The sequence below is a fragment of the Pygocentrus nattereri genome, chromosome 11 (genome assembly GCF_015220715.1).
Source record: "Pygocentrus nattereri isolate fPygNat1 chromosome 11, fPygNat1.pri, whole genome shotgun sequence".
NCBI lineage: Eukaryota > Metazoa > Chordata > Actinopteri > Characiformes > Serrasalmidae > Pygocentrus > Pygocentrus nattereri.
In genome coordinates, this window is record NC_051221.1 from 23,970,340 (window position 1) to 23,991,527 (window position 21,188).

The following is a 21,188-nucleotide window of genomic DNA, read 5'->3' on the forward strand; positions in this document are numbered from 1 at the left end:
TAAAAGTATAATTTGAAGATGCCAACTGCAGTTTATATCATGTCAAAATTTTATGATAGACAGACCAATACAAATGGTTAAAAACTGCCTGGAATAAAATGAACCTACATTGAAAGTTAAGAATGCTTTTAAGGCTGTTGTAAGACAGGGCATCTCTCAGCCATATTGTTTTGATAGAATCACAGCTTTGTATTCTTAATTGTATTTGTTTATTATGTGTTTATTATTATGTCATGCATTGAGAATCCCCCCATGGCAATGAAGACATCCTGACAGTTAGCACAACTATTCGTGTTGAAATTAATAAATGCAAATGTAATATTTGGCTGCTTAGCATTAATGTGAGGCTTCCTTCATTTGGCTTCCTTTTTCATTGGCCAGCGTGCAAAAGAAATTAAGCAGCCTGTCCAAAAGTATCCAGACCAAAGTGATTATAGTTTTCCATTTCCAAAGTTCCATCCACCTCCAACATATATCATCAGAACAGGGGTTTTCTAATCTTTAAACTGGAAAGTCTCTGTCTACAGCACTGTCAAAGAACGTGTGTAGGCATATTTACAATTGATAAAGAAATGTCTGTATTTTTATTTGGCTGGAGTGCCCCTTTAATTTCCTCTCGTGTGTCTTCTTTATGTAGGCTTGGGATGTTAAAAGAACAATTTACCAACCTCTGGTTGTCAGCAAAACAAATGGATGGGTTGTCATTAATATCATTAACAGTAACAGTGAGGCTGATTGTTATTTCCATCATTTACAGAGATTTTAAAGGAATATCTGTCCAATGAGGATAAGGAATAAAACAAATAAAGAACAAGAAAGATGATCCTTTCCTGAAAACAAAAGTTGAAGTTTTGGAGAAAGGTAAATATTTTCATAAAGGAGAATTTGACAGCCTTTTCTATATTTCTGAGTAACTCAATGATTAAGAATCAGTTCCATTCAGGGTGGTTTGGTGTGAAACGCTTTGGTGTACAGAAACATAGCAAGTTAGAACTGTAAACTGTGGTAGTGATAGGAAACAGACACTAGAAGAGTTTGCTAAAATGATTATAAATTTCTCTGAAGATGAGACTACACTAAATTCCCAAACTGTCAGTTGGTCTGTGAGGAGCTGGAGAACAAACTGCAGGCTGTGCAGCGAGTGAGCAGGGCTTGTTAATCTGACGTAGCAACAAGCTGCTTGTTAAGGAACTATAATTTGGTGGAAGGAACTGTTAACATTAAAACATATTAAATGCCATATTCACATCCCAATTTATTCATTTATTACCTTATTTATTTAACTGATGTATAAAAGCAATAGAACAAAATAGCTTAAATAACTTCTGTCCTAAATTCAGTCATAACTGAAGTAGTCATGATGACTAAGAAGATAAGATAAAATTTTTGACTAAAGAAGTTTCTGTAATATGGCTCCTGGTTCCTATCACCGCCACTGTAAAGAAAACAAGTAAATTTCTCTACAACCAAGTATTTAACATCAAACTTCCAGAACAACTCTATTTTGATCTCAATTGATCTTAACAGAGAATCTCAACTGAAATGTGTTTTTTTTGTAGGACAAAGGTTCATTTATGTCTACAAAAGTCTGTTTGCTGTATCTCTAATTTGAGATGGTTCAGTAGATTCTGCAGTGTGCTTACCTTCTGGGATTGGTTAGGTAATCAAACTCTTTGATTGTAAAAAGAGACTGTACTGTGGTCAATACTGAATGCTGAGTTCAGAGGGGTCAAAGTGAACTGTGGGAAATCATATGTGAAATTACAGCTACGTATATGAAACCCAGCAATAGATACATTTGCAAACCAATGTTTGCTGCCATAGAAATGCAGCTGTGTGTATTTGTGACCCATTATTAAGAAACATGGTGCAGAACATGGAAAACAACAAACAGATATATGGGCTAGATAAAGGGAAAGTTTTTACCTAGACATTGGTTTACAATGTCAAATTATATGTGAATTTACACAAAGTTAAATTTACATAAAATTAGGAGTCTCTGGGTCAGAGACAATTGGCTGATAGATCTGGCCTGGAGGGGACTTCTCCACTATGTGCAGGACTGAGACTGAGAAGGAGAGGTTTTTATTACATTAATAAACCACAGTGACATTTTATTTATTGCTGGATTACAAACACACCAATGAACAAAAGTGATAAAAAGGTTCATAGTTTCATCCAAGAAAACTGGGGGCTCATCTACATCTGTCAGAATAATAGTCAGGGTCTGCAGATCAAAGTCCTTACTATTGTCCACCACAAGATGTTGGAGAACAAAGTGAGTAGATGGACTTTCAAAGTCCAGGTTTGGTGAGCCTGTCACAGTTACCTAGAAGATACACAATCCAAAGTTACATATGAACATAACATACTGTATATATATATATATATATATATATATGCATGTACATACATACATACATATATATGAGTCTAATTTTCTACGCCATTTTAAAACTGAGCTCTAATTGCTCTAAAAAAGCACCTTGGTGTGTGTTGAATTCACCATGGACACCATGAAATCAGGAGTAAGGGGATTAGAGTTAAGTATCAGAGGGAACCCGGGGGCTATGCTCACTCCTGTGGAGAGATCAATTTCAAAGCAGAAGACATCTGTTCCAGCTGGGCTGTTCTCTTTCAGTCTCACTGCAGCAGGAAGTCCTTCCAGCGTCAAACCAAAGATCGGGCCTGAAACCAACAAGCTGATTTTGCAATTCATGACTTGAAACAATGATGGAAAAATAACATTTACTAATTTTAGAAAGTAAATTTCTTAAAGATCCTGCCTTCCCCCAATGACAGCTGGCATAGGCTTCAGCTCCCCCCATGACCCAGAGGGAGAAGTGGCTTAGAAGATCAGTTACTTTATTTTTGAAACTTCATTAACTCATCAGACATTAAGTACCTCTTTATCACTAGTGTGGCAGGACAAGAATTGTCATTAGGAAAGCTGATCTGAGTGTAACAAATTCTCTGACCAAAAATGGCGTGCTAACAAATAACACGTGGGCTCCTTTAAGCATCTGGCAGAGGATCTGAAAATGAAGTTAATTGATAACTGCAAAGCAGAAGCAGGCTGTAAAAAGATATCAGAGCGCTTACAGCTTGGAACTCCACGCTTCAAAATGTCATTAAGAAATGGTAGGAGCTGTGGAAGTCAAGGCAAATCTGGAAGACCAAGAAAACTCTGATACTCTGAGTGATGGTGCTCTATACTGAAACAGTGTGCTTTGATTGTACAAAATGTCTAAGCTGCACATGAGTGAAATCAATCTACTGAGACATTTGAATCACGTAAATTCAAAGCACTTTTTCAGTGTACGATGCAGTGTTGCTTGCATTAATATGATGGAGTCGTTAGAAGGAAACCTGGGGTTGGGGTTGTGTGGCTGCCAGTGACACAGAAAACACTGCATGGGTAGATAGGAGAATGGATTCTGCTAAATATCAGCAAATTCTGGAAGCAAATGTGACAGTAAGTATGGAAACTGAAGCTGAAAAAGTATATATATTGTAATATGTACATATATAACAGAGTCTTACATGAAGCCAGCAACATGCCCAGGCAGATAATCTGATGCAGAAAAATTCCTGTGTTCAGCATCTCCACACACAGATTATGTATGTCTTTAAACATGTCCGAACACAGCGCTGGTCTGTCTGGGTTCCTGACCGAGCCAATGTTCTGTGGTGTCTGTAAAGTTATGGCTCTGCCTCACTGTGTTGCTAAGTCTCTGTTGGTAGAAACCTTAATGGCTTTTATGGTCAGAACTTCACCTGAGACTAAATCATCAACCATGTCAGCACATGTGGTTTGCTAGGATCTGTGTCTCAACTGATAACTGAACTGTACTGTATCTAATAAATCAAGTTTCCTCACATTAATCCTCAAGATTAAGGTCCTACAGGAGTGAACAGAAAAATGTTTTTGGTTGATTAAAGGCAACTTGTTAAATTAGTGTATATTGTGTGATTCACTACAAGTGAAATGAAACAATAATGAGTAATATAATCTAACAGTAGCATTTTTGATGTGTGATAATGCCTTTGCTAATTTTCCTTCTACACAAGAGAACAGTCAGGCAATGTGACTGGAGCAGGAGGAAAAATGTAGCATGCTAATTGTCAACATGCTTTACAGGACACAGAGGATTCTTTGGTGATTTTATGACACTCTGTTGATTTTATCCCTTTAAATGGAGTGTGTGTGCTATAGACTAACCTGGCTGGGCTCAGCCCGAAGAGGCAACGTGGGGGGACCATGTGGGCCCACCAACCACAAGGTCCTGCATGGGGAGCAGTGCAGTGCTGCATATGCAGTGGGAGATTACAGGGGGGCCCTTGGCGGCCTAGGCCCTTGCGGCAGGTGGATGAGAGGGTCGCCTCAGTGTGAATTAAAATCGCAGAGAGGAAAACTCTGACTGTTGTGTGTTCTTACGCACCAAACAACAGGTCGAATTAAGGAGTTACATTTACATTTACATTTACAGCATTTAGCATTACAAGCATTTAGACTTACAAGAAGTGCTTTGTCAATCTAGAGAAAGTATCTTTGCTAGTTACCAATAGCTTAGAGAAAAGACAGTCCGGAGCTCAGATACTGCTAGAGACAAATATGTCACTGCAGACACCAAGAGAAAAAGAAACAGAGTTGAACTCAGAACTCTGTCCCATTCAATGCAATACAATAACAATAAGATACAATACAATAAATAAAATAAGTGCAGCTTATAGTTCAATGCTCATTTAAGTGCTGTGTAAAAAGATGAGTCTTCAGTGTGCGTTTGAAGACAGCAAGAGACTCTGCTGTTCGGACAGCCAGTGGGAGTTCATTCCACCACCTGGGTGCCAGTACAGAGAACATTCTCGACGCTCGTCTTCCGTGCACCTTGAAGGATGGCGGATCAAGCCGAGCTGTACTCGAAGCTCGAAGGGCTCGTGGTACAGTTCGAGATTTTACCATTGCCATCAAGTAGGTAGGGGCTGGTCCATTCTTCAAAGTGCTCCTTCCACCAACTCAAACCGGTCCAGAAGGCTGGTGAGCAGTGGCACCAATCAAGGCAGAAGAGGCAACAGCATCAGACGCACAGGATGGGCAGCTGATTAGCTTGGCAGAGAAAGGAAAGAAAAACACAGAGGCAGTTCTGCAAACAGTGGCTGACCACAGATTACAGTAAAACAGAGCAGCAGAGACTCCAGCAGGTCTAGACCTGACAGGGAAGACTAATCACCAAAGGCTTGACTGTACAAGTAAGTTTTTAGCCTAGAATTAAAGACTGAGGCTGTGTCTGATTCTCGAACATTAACAGGAAGATTATTCCAGAGCTGGGGGGCTTTGTATGAGAAGGCTCTTCCCCCTGATGTAACTTTATTAATTCTAGCTACCAGCGCCTTGTGATATAAGTAGGCGTGATAGTACATAGTAGGAGAGAAGTTCACTCAGGTACTGAGGGGCGAATCCGTTTAGAGCTTTATATGTCAGTAATAGAATTTTATAATCAATGCAAAATTTAACTGGTAATCAGTGCAGGGTTGACAAAACAGGGCTAATATGGTCAAATTTTCTGGTTCTTGTGAGGACTCTGGCTGCAGCGTTCTGGACTAGCTTGTTGAGGCTTTTGCTGGGACATCCAGACAGCAGGGCATTACAATAATCTAGCCTTGAAGTAATGAATGCATGAACTAGCTTTTCTCCGTCCTGTATGGATAATGCATTTCTTAATTTAGCGATATTGCGGAGATGCAGGAAGGCTGTTCTAGTGATATTAGTTATATCACTATCAGCTATCAGGGTATCACACAGCTCAGCCTCCCTGGGAAAGTCTATGCCAAGGTGCTGGAAAGGAGACTCTGACTGATAGTTGAACATCAGATTGAGGAGGAACCATGTGGATTCCGCCCCGGCCGTGGAACAATGGACCAGCTTTTCACCTTCTTGCGGATTGTTGGAGGGGCTTGGGAGTTTGTCAACCCAGTCTACATGTGTTTTGTGGATTTGGAGAAGGCTTACGACCAGGTTTCCTGAGATATCTTGTGGGAGGTCCTCCGGGAGTATGGGGTACCAGGGCTACTACTCTGTCCCTGGGAATGAGCTGGAGGAAGTTCCAGGGGACAGGGCCATCTGGGATTCTCTGCTCTCCCAACTGCTACCGCTACCCTATCTGGATTAAGCAGTCAACGACGATGTTGACGATGATGATTACTGACATATATCACCCCCATATTACTGACATATATCACCCCCTACAAACCACAAACTACACACTTCCGACATGCTAAGGTACTGGAAAGTACAATTTATCGTCATTTCCAGCCTTGACCTAAAAAGTATCTGTTTGTGTAACTAGAAACATCTAACAACACTCATTTTTCATCTTTTTTTTTAATTTAAAGAACAAAACAAAACAAATGTCAGACCAATACATTATCAGACACCATATAAGAATATGTGAACAGTACAGGAGGTTGCATACATAGACATATACACACATTCACTTACACACACTCTCTCTCTCTCTCTCTCTCTCTCTCTCTCTCTCTCTCTCTCTCTCTCTCTCATACACACACACACACACACACACACACAAAGGTGGAAAGCCAGTTAATCAAGCATCTCTCCCATAGAGCTGGTCATAGAAACATCTAGTAGTAGTAGTGATTTAAATTCCACTAAAAAGAGGGACAGGGTTGGCCGAGAATTTGAAAACTGTTTATGAATAAAGAATTTAGCATGCAAAATGAAAAAAATAACAGTATACTCAACAAGTTTGTTAGTAAAGTTGTTGTAGTTTAAACAGAGAAGTGCTGTTCTTTGCACGTCCAGATTTGTGGTTTGAATATCACTTTTGACACAAATGACTTTTGGCTAATATAAAAGGCGTGCAGTGGATGTTGGGGTGTTGAGTGCAGCACATAATCAATATCAGGCTATAAGGCTAGCAGGGAAGTTCCTCTCCTGTATTATACTGATTCTGTTGTCAGATTTTGTTCGTTTATTTAGAGATATTTGTCAGCCTGCGTGATTAACACGGGTTTAGTCCAGGCAGATTTCATCTTTAAAGGCCCCCGTGTTGGTCTTAAACTGATCTGTACAAATCCACACGGACACAGTCAGAGGTTCAGTCCCAAATGTAAGGTGCATGCAGTGCACTAGTCGTAGTGTGTAGTGTGCACTATAGAGGCAGAAAGCGCAGTTTGAGAGTTAGCCAAAAACATCGCCGCCGCTTGTTGATGACGTGTGTGAGGGACTCCGGATCTGAACACGCGTTTACAGTGCGGCAGCTGTGCGGGTTCGGTTCTGATGCCGGTAAGTTTATATTCAGCTACTGCTTTGTTCTGTTGTAATGTCAGGGTTTCTGTTACCGTCACAGCGGACGGAGGAGCTGGTGTAATGTGTCTGTCTTATACTGCTTCATACTGCCTTTATTAATGTTGCTAAAATGGCAGTTAGCTCTCTCTCTCTCTCTCTCTCTCTCTCTCTCTCTCTCTCTCTCTCTCTCTCTCTCTCTCTCACACACACACTCACACACTCACACACACACTCTGTCTCTCTTTTTTTCACACACACACACACACACTCTCTCACTCTCTCTCTCTCTCTCTCTCTCTCTCTCTCTCTCTCTCTCTCTCTCTTTTTCACACACACTCTCTCTCTCTCTCTCTCTCTCTCTCTCTCTCTCTCTCTCTCTCTCTCTCTCTCTCTCTCTCTTTTTCACACACACTCTCTCTCTCTCTTTTTTTCACACTCTCTCTCTCTCTCTCTCTCTCTCTCTCTCTCTCTCTCTCATCCTGCAGACCAGTGGCGTTATTGAAACACACACAGCTCACTGACTTTAAGTTAGGTGCGTATTAAAGAGACGACACGTACCAAAATGCGCAATATACCCCGGTGTATTTATGTTTAATCTGTCCTTTTTCTCAAATTTACAGATGTTGTAGGTTACATGGAAGTATCAAGTTATGTGCCATCAGGTACTGAATTAAAGGAGAATTCAACCCGTATTTCAACATTTCTACGTAATTCAGTGATTAAGACGTAAAGTCATTCTGAGTGGTTTGATGTGAAATAGCATCCTAGATAAAAGTGCAGAGCTAGAATTGTTCACATTGATCACAGTGATGGCTACGGGAGCCAGACAATTGAATCCTCTAAAATGCTCTACAAGCTCCCTCACAGCACCTCACGAAGTGCTTGGGAACATTGTTTTATGATAGTTTTGAGATACGGTTTTGGCCTAATTCTTTTTTTTTTTTTTTTGGCTCATGGCAGAGAGCTGCATGCAGGGTGTTGCAAGTAAAAAAGTATCCAAAAAAAAACGTAATTTTTTTCAAATTTGCTGTTATTTTACCATTGTCTGCAGTGCATATAAAAATGGTATAGAGACCATTGGATTGCTAATGGTGAAAAGCTGCCTTGAGTCAAGTGTTTTGGTACAAACCAGAGCTGCAGCTGCTGCTGGAATAGTGACAGAAAGCATTTAGGCTGGTGATTTTTACTGTAATGCACTGAGCATGATCTCTTTTTGTCCTCAGATTTTCAGGAAGGCAGCATCATGTCTAACACCGTGGGCAAGCTGAGTTTCAGCAATAAGGTTATTCTAGCACCTATGGTACGGGTGGGCACATTACCCATGAGGCTTCTGGCATTAGACTACGGTGCTGACATTGTCTATTGTGAGGTGAGAGCTTGTATGCTGTCAATGTGTCTTATAACCCTGATTGGTAATGCTCCGATGTCTGTGTGTCTTGTGAAGTAGCCTGTGTAGATACTTCACATACTACACACATACTAGTTCTCTGTGTACATAGATACAGTGTTCAACTACATGTTTTATGACTATAAGTACAGATACGAGTGCCACTTGATTTTGTAGTATTTGTTGTGTCAGGATTTTTCTTCTTCTCTTGAAGGAACTGATTGATCTAAAAATGATTCAGTGCGAAAGGGTAGTTAATGGTAAGTCTGTCTTCTTTCTGTATTCACAGATAAATTGTATTGTAAACTACAATAAACTTTGGTGCTGAGGGTGAAAGTGGGGAGAGACACAGACTCTGAAATATAAATAAATATCCAAATGATTTTTTAATACAACCACGTGACTATTACAAAAACACGCAATCTTTCATTTACAAGACTATGTAGGTATATCAGTTACATTCAGACCTGTTTAATTTACAGGCTTAATTTGTTATATGTCTTATTTGAGCATGAGTACTTTTCTCCTGTGAACCTATTCACTGTCATGTAAATGTATAAACATGAATGGTTTGACTCAATGCCTGCCTCAGTTTTTGTTATCGCTGTAAAAAGGTTTTTTTGCCCTTCTAGTTCAACCTACAACCTACCAGCTCTTTTATATACAGACTGACAGGACAATAACAGTGAAATGAAGTGTTTTATGACTGACAGAAGAAAACATAATTACTGGCAAAAGAGTTTAAACACATATCAAAAGCAACAGAGGTAAACTCAGATAATGTACAACATTCACTTCTCTGCATTTTAGTAACTTTTAGCTAGTTTTATACCACAGAGAACCTTTCTATACACATCTGGAAACTCTCTTCAAGTGGCTCCTTGTTAAAATATTTTTCAGTACTCACCTGTTAAATAAATAGGAGATCAATCACAAATGTAACTGCAACTAGGCATTCTTTTCAACTAAGAGAAGACCAATTCAGCTGGGACAAATTTACTAGTTTTGGGTAGTAGTTAGCCAACTTTGTGCAAGTGCTGCTCAGTTTTTCTCCAGACCTGAGCTGTGTTTATGCAGCAGTCAAATTCAAGTCATGTTTTTTTTTAACAGATTAATTAACAAGCTTAGCATATTTTAATGGTTGAAATATACTTTGGCAGATGTTCATATACATTGACACACCACCAATTTTAACCTGTGTGTGGGAAACGCTGCTTCATTCATTACATGTGAACTGCATATTCAGTCTGTCAAGATATTACAAAATAGTACTTTTTCTACATTTTGTGTAAGTTGGAGGCAAGCTAAAATGTGCACCAGTGTACATCATATAAGAGGAACTGTGTCTTTTGCTAGATGTTTTGGAGACAGTGGACTTCATAGGTCCAGATGAGAGAGTGATGTTCCGGACCTGTAGTAAAGAAAAGGATCGGGTGGTCTTTCAGATGGTAAGTGTAAGAACAGAAAATTACTTCTGTTTCCTACTCTTTTTGTTTAGATGGAATTAAATATTTGCTACTTTTTCGTTTGTCAAAATGCTCATTTTTTTGGTTCATTATTTTTAAGACACATTTTCATTTTGATTTTTGCCATAAGGGAACTGCAGATCCAAAGAGAGCCCTGGCAGTGGCCCAGCTTGTGTGAGTTGTAGTAAGACAAATGTAGGGTTGCTTTTTAATTGCTGTATGGAAATTGAGGATGGTATTTTCTCACATTGTGCACCACACATTTTCTTGCATCCTAAAAGTCCAGTAAGTCCATTAATGTCATAATCCTGAACAGGGAGAATGATGTGGCAGCTGTGGATGTCAATATGGGCTGTCCAAAGGAATACTCTACCAAGGTAAGAGCTAAACGTCAAATACAATGTGTCACTCTGATAGTAGATCTTACATCTCAGAGCATGTTTTACTTTCTTATTTGTGCAACATATTCTAGGCAAATTTTCACCCAGAAAACATTATTATTATTATTATTATTACTACTGCTACTATGGATCAATAAGATGTGTTTACCTACAGGGTGGAATGGGATCTGCACTTCTTTCTGATCCTGACAAAATTGAGGCTGTAAGTAAACCATCTCTAACTCTAGTGGTTCACCAAGCACTGAGCTTTATTTGCTCTACAGCAGTGATAGCTGCTGAGGATTGTTAGGGAACTGAGGTGCTCACGGTTCGACTTTGTTTTTCTGTGCAGATTCTGACCACTCTTGTTAGAGGAATTTCAAAACCAGTGACGTGTAAGATCCGCATCCTGCCCACTGTGAGTATTCATAGGTTGCATTAATCAGAGATTTGAGAATTAAAGTACTGTGTAACTTATACTGTACATACTGAAAAGACAATCCTATGCTGACATTTTACATTTATATTGCGTACATTTCTCTGTACTAATAAACACTTATCTGCTTTTTCAGATAAAAGAAACTGTGAATTTGGTGAAGAGAATAGAGAAAACAGGGGTGTCAGCAATAGCTGTCCATGGCAGGTAAACTGTTCATTTGATCTTTCTTTTTTATTATTATTATTATTATTATTATTTTAAAAGCATGTATGCTTTTCAGTGTAGTAATTTGCAGTGACTTAATACTGGATAGGAGAGTTAAAACTAGCACTTTTCAGTAGTTCACACACTGTATCATCACATTTGACAGCTCCTTCCTAGTTACATCACAAAACAATGACATGAGGTGTCTAACTAGGTACTGGTCACACATTTTATCAACTACAACATGAATGTCACATGGCATTTAAGTTCAAATCATTACTAAATTATTTATATAACTAAATATCTTACAACCCCAATTCCAATGAAGTTGGGACGTTGTGTAAATCATAAATAAAAACAGAATATGATGATTTGCAAATCCTTTTCAACCTATATTCAATTGAATACACTACAAAGACAAGATATTTTATGCTCAAGTGGATAAACATTATTGTTTTTTGCAAATATTCACTCATTTTGAATTTGATGCCTGCAACACGTTCCAAAGAAGTTGGGACAGGGACATGTTTACCACTGTCTTACATCACCTTTCCTTTTAATAACACTCAATAAGCGTTTGGGAACCGAGGACACTAATTGTTGAAGCTTTGTAGGTGGAATTCTTTCCCATTCTTGCTTGATGTACAACTTCAGTTGCTCAATGGGTCTCTGTTGTCGTATTTTGCGCTTCATAATATGCCACACTTTTTAGTTGGAGACAGGTCTGGATTGCGGGCAGGCCAGTCTAGTACCTGCACTCTTTTACTATGAAGCCACGCTGTTGTAACACGTGCAGAATGTGGCTTGGCATTGTCTTGCTGAAATAAGTAGGAACGTCCTTGAAAAAGACGTTGCTTGGATGGCAGCATATGTTGCTCCAAAACCTGTTTGTCCCTTTCAGCATTAATGGTGCCTTCACAGATGTGCAAGTTACCCAGGTCGTGGGCACTAACACACCCCCACACCATCAGTGATGCTGGCTTTTGAACTTTGTGCTGATAACAATCCGGACAGTCCTTTTCCTCTTTGGCCCAGAGGACACGACGTCCATGATTTCCAAAAACAATTTGAAATGTGGACTCGTCAGACCACAGGACACTTTTCCACTTTGTGTCAGTCCATCTCAGATGAGCTCGGGCCCAGAGAAGCCAACTGTGGTCTTGGGTGTTGTTATGTGGCTTTCGCTTTGCATGGCAGAGTTTTAACTTGCACTTGTAGATGGAGCGACGAACTGTGTTAACTGACAGTGGTTTTCTGAAGTGTTCCTGAGTCCATGTGGTAATATCTGTTATAGAAACATGTCGGTTTTTAATGCAGTGCCGTCTGAGGGATCGAAGGTCACGGTCATTCAATGTTGGTTTTCTGCCTTGCCGCTTACTTGCAGAGATTTCTCCAGATTCTCTGAATTGTCTGATGATATTGTGGACTGTAGATGATGAAATCCCTAAATGAGAGAATGTTGAGAAACGTTGTTCTTAAACTGTTGGACTATTTGCTCACGCAGTTGTTCACAAAGTGGTGAACCTCGCCACATCCTTGCTTGTGAACGATGCTCCCTTTATACCCAGTCATGACACTCACCTGTTTCCAACTTCTTTGTTGCAGGCATCAAATTCAAAATGAGTGAATATTTGCTAAAAACAATAAAGTTTATCCATTTGAACATTAAATATCTTGTCTTTGTAGTGTATTCAATTGAATATAGGTTGATTTGCAAATCATCATATTCTGTTTTTATTTATGTTTTACACAATGTCCCAACTTCATTGGAATTGGGGTTGTACTTGAATGTCTGTTACAAGCCTTTATAAGCTTCAAATGTTTGTACACAGTTACTGTAGCACCACTTGTGGCTTCGAGCCAACATGATACTGCAAATTCCATAAGGGTAGTGTTTAGGAATTGTCATTATTGTAGTAGTGGACTTGAACAAACACAAGCTTCTTATGAGTCAAATTGCCATGCTTCTGCATTGAACGCTGACATGTCATGGCATGCTCATAATTTGACTGCATCTACCGTGGTGTGAACAAAATATTTGTGTGTGCCTGTGCAGTATTTGACTGTGGCTTTGAGCGTGTCTCAGCCAGTCAGATTTTAGAATCCGATCCTTCTGTTCCAACTAATACTGACTGTAGAAAGGCTTAGCTAGAATTTGCAAGCTTAATTTTGTTAAATTACAAAATGAGTTATGAATTTAGAGGGCAATGTAATACGTCACAATGCATTTGGCATGGAATCACAGATAGGTTCTGTTGCTTTAATCTACAGCGTGGGTTAGTAAATCAGCCCCATCTTAGCCAGTTCATGTTTTTTTTCTATGGCCTTATGGTGGTGCTATTGAGCTTAGATCCACAGAAGTTCAAAATAATCAACTTCTGGTTATTTGTTGACCGCAAGTAAAACAATGTGGATGCTAAAAATTAAACCTTAATTTGTTTCCTTTTTTCTCTGAAAGAGAGGGAGAGCTTGGCCCTGCTCATACTAGTCAGCTCTAGTAATAAGTATGCATAAGGCATATATAAGGCATGTGTTTTGATAGCCGGTCTGTTTTTGTATTTCTGCTTCTCAGGATGAAGGAAGAGAGACCACGACACCCGGTCCACTGTGACTACATCCAAGCTGTAGCTGAAAGTGTGTCCATCCCAGTGATAGCTAAGTAAGTATGGGCTATTTAGTACCAACTTGGGGTGTAGTTTACAAAGCTGGATTTCTCTGCAAACTAGAAAACCTCATCAGAGGTGAGGATTATACAATAGTAATGTCCCTTACTGCTTTTTCTATTGATCATGTTTGCGTTTTAGATTATCAGTTTAACTGTGAACCCATTTAGTGAAATGTTTTCCTGCTACTGTTTGCATTTTATACGAGTTTAGTTCTGGTTTAGATCAACATTGGAAGTTGCATTTTCAACTTTCGGAATTGTAAACAGATTTGCTTGGTTCTGGATCTATATGCTCCTGTCAACGTCAGGCAGAAATGCTTTGTTACCTGCAATCAGTTTTATCTCCATGTAACTCTCCTCTCTTTGTATTTCTTTGCATTTGCTCTCTTCCATTTTGCTAGTGGTGGCTCTGTAGATCATGTTAAAACACATGATAACATTGAGATGTTCCGAGAGGCAACAGGAGCATCCTCTGTCATGCTGGCTCGAGCTGCAATGTGGAACCCTTCCATATTCCGCAGCCAGGGGGCGGTGTCAGTGGACGAGGCTATGGAGGAGTATATTAAATATGTAAGTGGGCCTTTTGGGAGCTTGCTTAATAACTTCTTTGTTTTCTTTCTCCATGATGTGGCCTCTGTAACTACTCATGCCTCAAATTCAAAATATTTAAGAGCTTTTACAATAGTCAGTTTTGTCTCTATCTGACTGCAGGCTGTTTGCTATGACAACAACACCTTTAACACCAAATACTGCCTGTGCCAGATGCTAAAGGACAGGGTGGAATCCCCGATGGGCAAACGGCTCCATGCTGCACAGACCAGTGCAGAAATCTGGTAAAGCATCTACTGAGAGCTTATGATAGAAACTAGAACTTGGTTGCAGGAAAGGATAATATCACATTAAACCTTAGGAAGTCTAAATTTATTATTGCCATTTTGCCATACTATTAATTCCATAGTTCATTACATACAAATTTTACAATTATATTTGATGTACATTCTGTATCAACGGCTTTGTGTCTGCATTTCTAACAAAACTCAAAATTCAAATTATTGTAAAACATTAGCTGTACTACTCAACACAAATATGGTATCAGTTGACAGTGTAGAATCTGCTTTGTTTGGACAGAATTTCTCTGCTTATTCCAGTGAGCTTTGAGTGAGAAATGATTCATATCAAATTGCAATATGCTTTTGGTAACACTGACCGTTTGAAATTTGACAAGTCCCAGCTCTCTACTTGCTGTTGTGTCAAACTTTCAGCCTACATGGTAGTTGGGTTGTTTGATTCCAGACAGTTTGAAGTCAATTTCGATTCAATTTAAAAGTGGATCAATGGAGTTGATTCCACACAGTAATCCAGACTATTGCAAAACTAGACACAGAAATGCACATATGGTGAAATAAAGAGTATGCTAGCAGCTGTATTTGACCTCTGTTTGGACATTTGTGAGCAAATGTTAGTTAGATTAATTTAGATGACTAACAATGGCTAACCGTTAACTCCTTGAGGTGGATAGATGGCTTGGCACAGGCCATGTTGTTTAATTATAAGCCAGTTTTTCTCTACAAAACTGATGTTTTCCAATTTATTTCTAATGCAGCTGGGCTGTCTGTGTACAGGCAAACTTGAGCACTACTCTGTGCAGTTCAAAGCTTTAAGGTCTACTCTCAGTTCCCGAAAGCCTGAAGTCAAGGAATTGATTCTTTGTGGGATTGACTCCCAGTCCTACCTGGTAGTATCTGTTGCACATACTAAAAAGCTCATCAGCACAAAGGATGACTTCAAAGCAAATAAACTGGCTTCACAGGATGGTCTTTGGAAATGTGTGTTTGAGAACTGACAAAATATGAATGTAGGCCAATTTAGAGCAAACTTTGCTTAATTTACTATGTTCATAGTAGTTAAATCAGGTCAACTCAAAGTTTATTTATATGGTGCTTTTACAACAGGTGTTTGTCACAAAGCACCTTTACAGAAAACCTGGGTCTAAGCCCCTGTGAGCAAACGATGGGTGACTGTGGCCAAGAAAACTAAACATGAAAACCTAAGAACAAGAAAATTAAACCTTGAGAGGAACCAAGACTCTAAAGGGGGAACACATCCTCTATTGATTGACACTGGATAGCAAAAACAAAGACAAATATAACACTTTACAATAATTATAAGATATTGAATATATAACAATTTTGAATATAGAAAAATGGAAAAATGAACCTGACTGTCATTGGATAGAAATGTTTTGATAAACCAGTGATGACTAATAACTACTGTTGGGAGCCTGTTAGAGTAACAGTGAGAAATTCATCCATGAGAATCCGTCAATAAGAAATAGATCTATGAAAAACAATCACTGTTACCCATGAAATCCAATTACTACTCTTACAAGCGTATCACAGAAACCATGAAAATGACTATTGTTAGAAGCCTATAATGATAATTTGTTAGTATTGGTATGAGAAGAACTCAATGTATTGTAAGGCAGGTCATACAGTGTCTATAATTTAAATAGTTTTAGTCTGTAGAGGCAGAGTATCATCAGGAGGTTGAGTAGCATGCAGGTGAGGCTTTCTGCACAGCACTGAACAGCAGTACGCTCCATGGTGGTTAAACTGGTCCAGAAGGCAGGCAAGCAGGGACACCCGATCAAGGCAGATAAAGCAACAGCATCAGACTGCTGTGATTCTGGCTGGCCTAAAACTAATACAGCTTTACTAGAGAGCTGGAAAGTAACAAAGAACCTGAGATGTCTGTGGCCCTCCGCTCCCCCACTCAAGCAAACTTAAGTGAACACGTGAAATCAACAGTGTGAACGACATTCTCAGTTTACCATATCACTCTGTCAGTGAATCCCAGATCTGCACCTTTTATCAACAAGGGACTCTTTTACTGACTAGGCGTTAAAGTTGGTGGTTTTCATGGCTAATAAGAAGGAAGTTTGAGCTAAAAAAAAGCTAACAATAGAGCAAAAAGTAACTGACTTAAATGTCGTTACAGAACAATGTTATTGTTAGATGCCGTGTTACAATCTGGGTTTTCAAATACAGTAACAGTTTTAGCTTAATTTAAAGCCAGTTTATCCCTGTCTGTTAATAGTTTTGACATTGAGCATATGTGTGTGAGTTTAATTCCTTTTTCCAACTTTTTCAGCGTCAGGAATAATTAAAAAAACCAACTAAAAAGCACCTTATTCCAGATGGTCAGAATAGTGTGTTTAGGAATGAAATGTTCCTTAGTAACCTTTTAACATCTCTGAGACTAATAGTTAGGATTAACCGCTGTTCTTAACAGTGTTGGCCAGTTTTCCCTTTTGCACAAAGGAGCACTTAAAGATTAGTCAGATGTGAATGGCTGAGAGGTGTGTCAGTCTTTATTTTGCACAAGAAATATGCTGTTATATCACAGAATGTAAAGTACAGGGCAAGACTGTTTCTCAAAGTAAACTTCATGTGATGGGAAATTACTGAAAATGTGTTACAGACTTTAGTGCAGGGAGATTTTAATTGTTTATACCAGCATGGTTGGGCAGTATTCATAAATATTTTCATGGGAACATGGTTAAGCACTGGTGATAGATAATGCATTAAAAAAGCCACAAGAAACTGAAGTATGCAAGACTGTGGATTATTGTATCGCAGATTCGATCTCCATTTCAAAATCGTTACCCCCCTAGACATTGAATTCCATCCACAGACTCTGGAAGTTGTAACTTATTGGTGTTGTCTGCTGGTGGATATCATCAGTATCTGAATAGTTGCTATTGATATCAATGCCGGAGGTATGCAGTTGCTCACCTGCTGAGGGCAATATGTGAGTACCTTAATGAGCTTTCAGACTGAGGCCCATTTCAACAAGCAAGGCACAGCTGGGCTCCACCAGTGGGGCTGGGGTGTGACAGCTAATCTGTCACGCATTATTGGATATGTTATAATCCAGAATTTTATTTAAAAATGTGAAATTTCTGCAGTTTGTCTTCACATGTCCTTATGTCTCCATGTGTTTTTCAGTGAAGTGTTTGGAATGACTGATTTCTACAAGAAGGCCCAGGCTGATCTGGAGGCCCGAAAGAGTTACCTTCAGGCTAACAGTAGCAGTCTTTCAGATCAGCCTACGTTGGATGGTGATGTCATCACTATGGCAGTGAAATTTGAAAGGTTTGTCCCAAAAAAATTTTTTCACTTAAATTCTACATTATAAAAGTGAGTCAGTACTTATGTTGGTCCAAATATTCATATTTTTAAGTATAGCGTCACTGTTGGTGGGAGGAACCATCACTTGTGTTAAAGAAAGTGTTTGTGTGTCTGTGTTGCGTGTGCATGACACAGAAGAGAATATCCCCCTCAGATCACTCCAAAGATGTATTTGCTGGAATGGAGTCGAAAGGAGAAGTTGGAGCAGCCTGTGTACGAGACGGTAAGTATCAAATGCCGGCTCTTTCTCATCTTTACTTTGTGCAACTCCAGACTGGTGTGAATGTAATGGAGCACTGCAGCTGCCCACTGGAATTACGCATTAAAAATTCTCTTCTGTCCTGCTTCCAGTAAAGTAATAGAAAATTTAAAAAGTACTGTATACGGATTCTAGTTGTGTGTATAGTACATATACAACTTTTTAATCTACTTTAGGAGCCACATTTTAATATTTAAAATGAACTTGTTTTTATTTATATTATGTGAGATCAGCTCTCTGCTGTATTTTAACCATTTTCTTTACCATTTAACACAGTCCTAAAAGATACATGGACATATATGACAGGCAGATAATTCTGAGAAGCATATATTTTCACCCGAAACTATACCAGACTAACATATTGTAGCCTGTAATATTTCAAATGGGTCCTAAAATCTTTTTGGTGTGGATTAACAAAGCCAATCCAAACAAACCGTACAAAAAACATAATTTGTTTTCAAAGTAAAATAATTTTACATGTATGTCTCACAAAACTCACAAAATTGTAGTAAACATATTGTGAGAACATCATTATTAGCTTGGTATTAGAATAACACATCTCACTGATGTGCTGGCATTATGCTATGGGACAAATTTACAGAGTTAGACATTCTGTGGTAAATGCTGCTATTTAATTAAATGTTTATGATTATATGACACAAACTAAAAAACTTAGGACCTTCTCATGAATGATTTTATCTTGATTAAATTTTTATCTTGGTTGTGGTAGATGGAAGATGGATGAATGAATCAATCACAAATGTACTTAGCACTGATTATTCATGCCAAGAAATTGGGACTTTTTTTCCCCCTCCATTTAATGTTTTTATGTTATCCACTTTTTTTATCAAATTATTTTATAGTGGTCACATTTTTTTCTTCCTTAACTGTAATTAGTACCTAAAATGCTATTGTATAATTTAACAATTTAACAACACCAAAATGCTACAACTTCTAGAGTCTGTGGATGGAATCTAATGTCTAGGGGGTAACGATTTTGAAATGGAGATTGACTCCATGACACAATCATCCACAGTCTTGTGTACTTACTGCAAATCATAGAAAATATAAACTTTTATCTCGGTTCATCAAATTGGTTCTTTTTTTTCTTTCTTTCTTTTCAGGAGCAGCGTGCCCAAGACAGAGCTTTTCAGTCCACAGTTACAGTAGCAAATAAGAAGTATAGGTCCACCTTGTGGTCAGTTTTTTTTTGTTGTTTTTTTTTTTTTGTTTTTTTGACAGGCAAACATTTATTCTAGGATTTTAAGATTATAATTGAAGATTATAATTATTTTATCGTATTACTTTCTTTTCAGGGAGAAGTCAAAGAAATTTGCAGAGCAAGCTGCTGCCATCGTATGTCTGCGTACGCTTGGGGTACCTGAGGGCCGTATCGGAGAAGAGAATTCAGGACTGGTGAACAAGAGAAAAAGGGAGGAGAGAAAACAGGGCATATCAGAGGACAGTGGCATTACTGACTCAACAAACAGGAAGAGACGGATCACTGAGCCATCACAGAAAGATGAACAGGAGACAAATGACAAGATGATGGTAGTAAATGGCTCATGTGGTCAGACTGTACCATGACCACAACCATGATGAATCAACAACTGCTAACCTTATGAACTCATTATGAGGACTGTGGCTGCATTTCATTTGTAACAGTGCAGCACATCGTCTCTACACCAAGATATCAGCTGAAGACTTGCATGTTATTCCTAAAACTTTCCTCTTCCTTTTAATCCTTTTTGTATGATTGTATGCATTTGTGAGACAGAGAGTGTGTGCTTTGGACATGCTTGTTGGTTTTCATTCAAAGAGTAGTGAGATATTCGTCAGAAGCAGGATGTACATTCTAAGCTAGTGGTTCCTAATTCTTGTTCTGGCTTTTACTTTTTAACTGGCTGGTAAATTAAGGCAGGTGTGTTGGAGCAGGGAACAGACTTAATTGTGTAGGGAAGTACTTGGGAGTAGTTTTCAAGTTATGGGTATGGTTGAGCAAAAATACAAATGCCTTAGACCAGAGGTCTTTAGACTGGTCCTCAGAGCCCACAGGGAGTCCACGATTTTGCTCCACCATTATGCTTTGTGATTTAGGTCACAGCAAAAATGTGGACTGCCTGAGGACCAGTTTGGGATCCACTGTTCTAAACAATATAGACATTGTTCCACAGACCAAAAGGGGGCAGGCAACTGTCTCTTAATCACTCAGACTGTTTGGGTTGTGAAAGCTGAAAATGATTGTCAAGCTATGATTGAGAGGACATTCACACAGGACTTTTTGAACAGTTACATTTGGAGGTCCTATATCTTAGACACTGAAGTTCTACCTACACTTTTAAAGCGGGTACTGCGTGCATTTAATCAAATTCTATTTGAATTAAAAAACATCTATCAGTCCTGAAGGTAAAATGTCTTTCTTAAGGTCAGCTTATCTTTGTCTTAGGAAAAATAAAAACAGATACAGTGCATTAGTGCCATGCTCTAGTGATAAAGGATCACTGATTTCTGAACTCATCCTCCTGAACACTTTAGGAGAACAGAGGAGATTAACATGCACTATTCATTGTAAGAGGATCTGGAGATGAGTGAGGAAAGTGTGAGTTCTTCACTAATAGACTGCTGAAGGATTTTTGAGATGTAAGAGAACAAAATGATGAGATCTTCCACTTTCCTTATGTCAATATGTTATTCAGCAAAGACTGGGGTGAGATGAGGCAGACAAAAAGAAAGTGAAGTTGAAGTAATCTGTGAGACAATGTTTAGCTCCAAGTTAGAAAATCAGCAGCCTAAATCCAGAAAGCTGCATAAATCTGACAATAATCTGGGACATGACTTTAATTCGTCTAGGAGAATTAAGTGAGCTCAACAGGGGATCTTTAACATATT

General features: G+C 38.8%; 1 protein-coding gene across 3 annotated transcripts; it reads left to right on the forward strand.

The window, feature by feature from the left end:
- The first annotated feature begins 7,223 nt into the window (after positions 1-7,223).
- dus2 (dihydrouridine synthase 2) lies at positions 7,224-20,704 on the forward strand. Of its 3 annotated transcripts, XM_037542765.1 has the most exons (17): positions 7,268-7,306; positions 7,795-7,841; positions 8,533-8,678; positions 8,911-8,956; positions 10,053-10,144; positions 10,293-10,336; positions 10,479-10,539; positions 10,718-10,765; positions 10,895-10,960; positions 11,115-11,185; positions 13,758-13,844; positions 14,252-14,420; positions 14,562-14,683; positions 17,858-18,004; positions 18,176-18,263; positions 19,424-19,497; positions 19,616-20,704. In XM_037542765.1, exons 3-17 carry the CDS (start codon positions 8,553-8,555, stop codon positions 19,884-19,886), a joined length of 1,512 nt encoding a protein of 503 aa, XP_037398662.1. In that variant the 5' UTR covers positions 7,268-7,306; positions 7,795-7,841; positions 8,533-8,552; the 3' UTR covers positions 19,887-20,704. The 3 variants fall into 3 exon arrangements, with proteins under 3 accessions (XP_017555541.1, XP_037398662.1, XP_017555542.1); XM_017700052.1 differs by lacking the exon at positions 7,795-7,841 and having other exon boundaries at positions 7,224-7,306; XM_017700053.2 differs by lacking the exons at positions 7,268-7,306; positions 7,795-7,841 and adding an exon at positions 7,930-7,971.
- Positions 20,705-21,188: the final 484 nt, after the last annotated feature.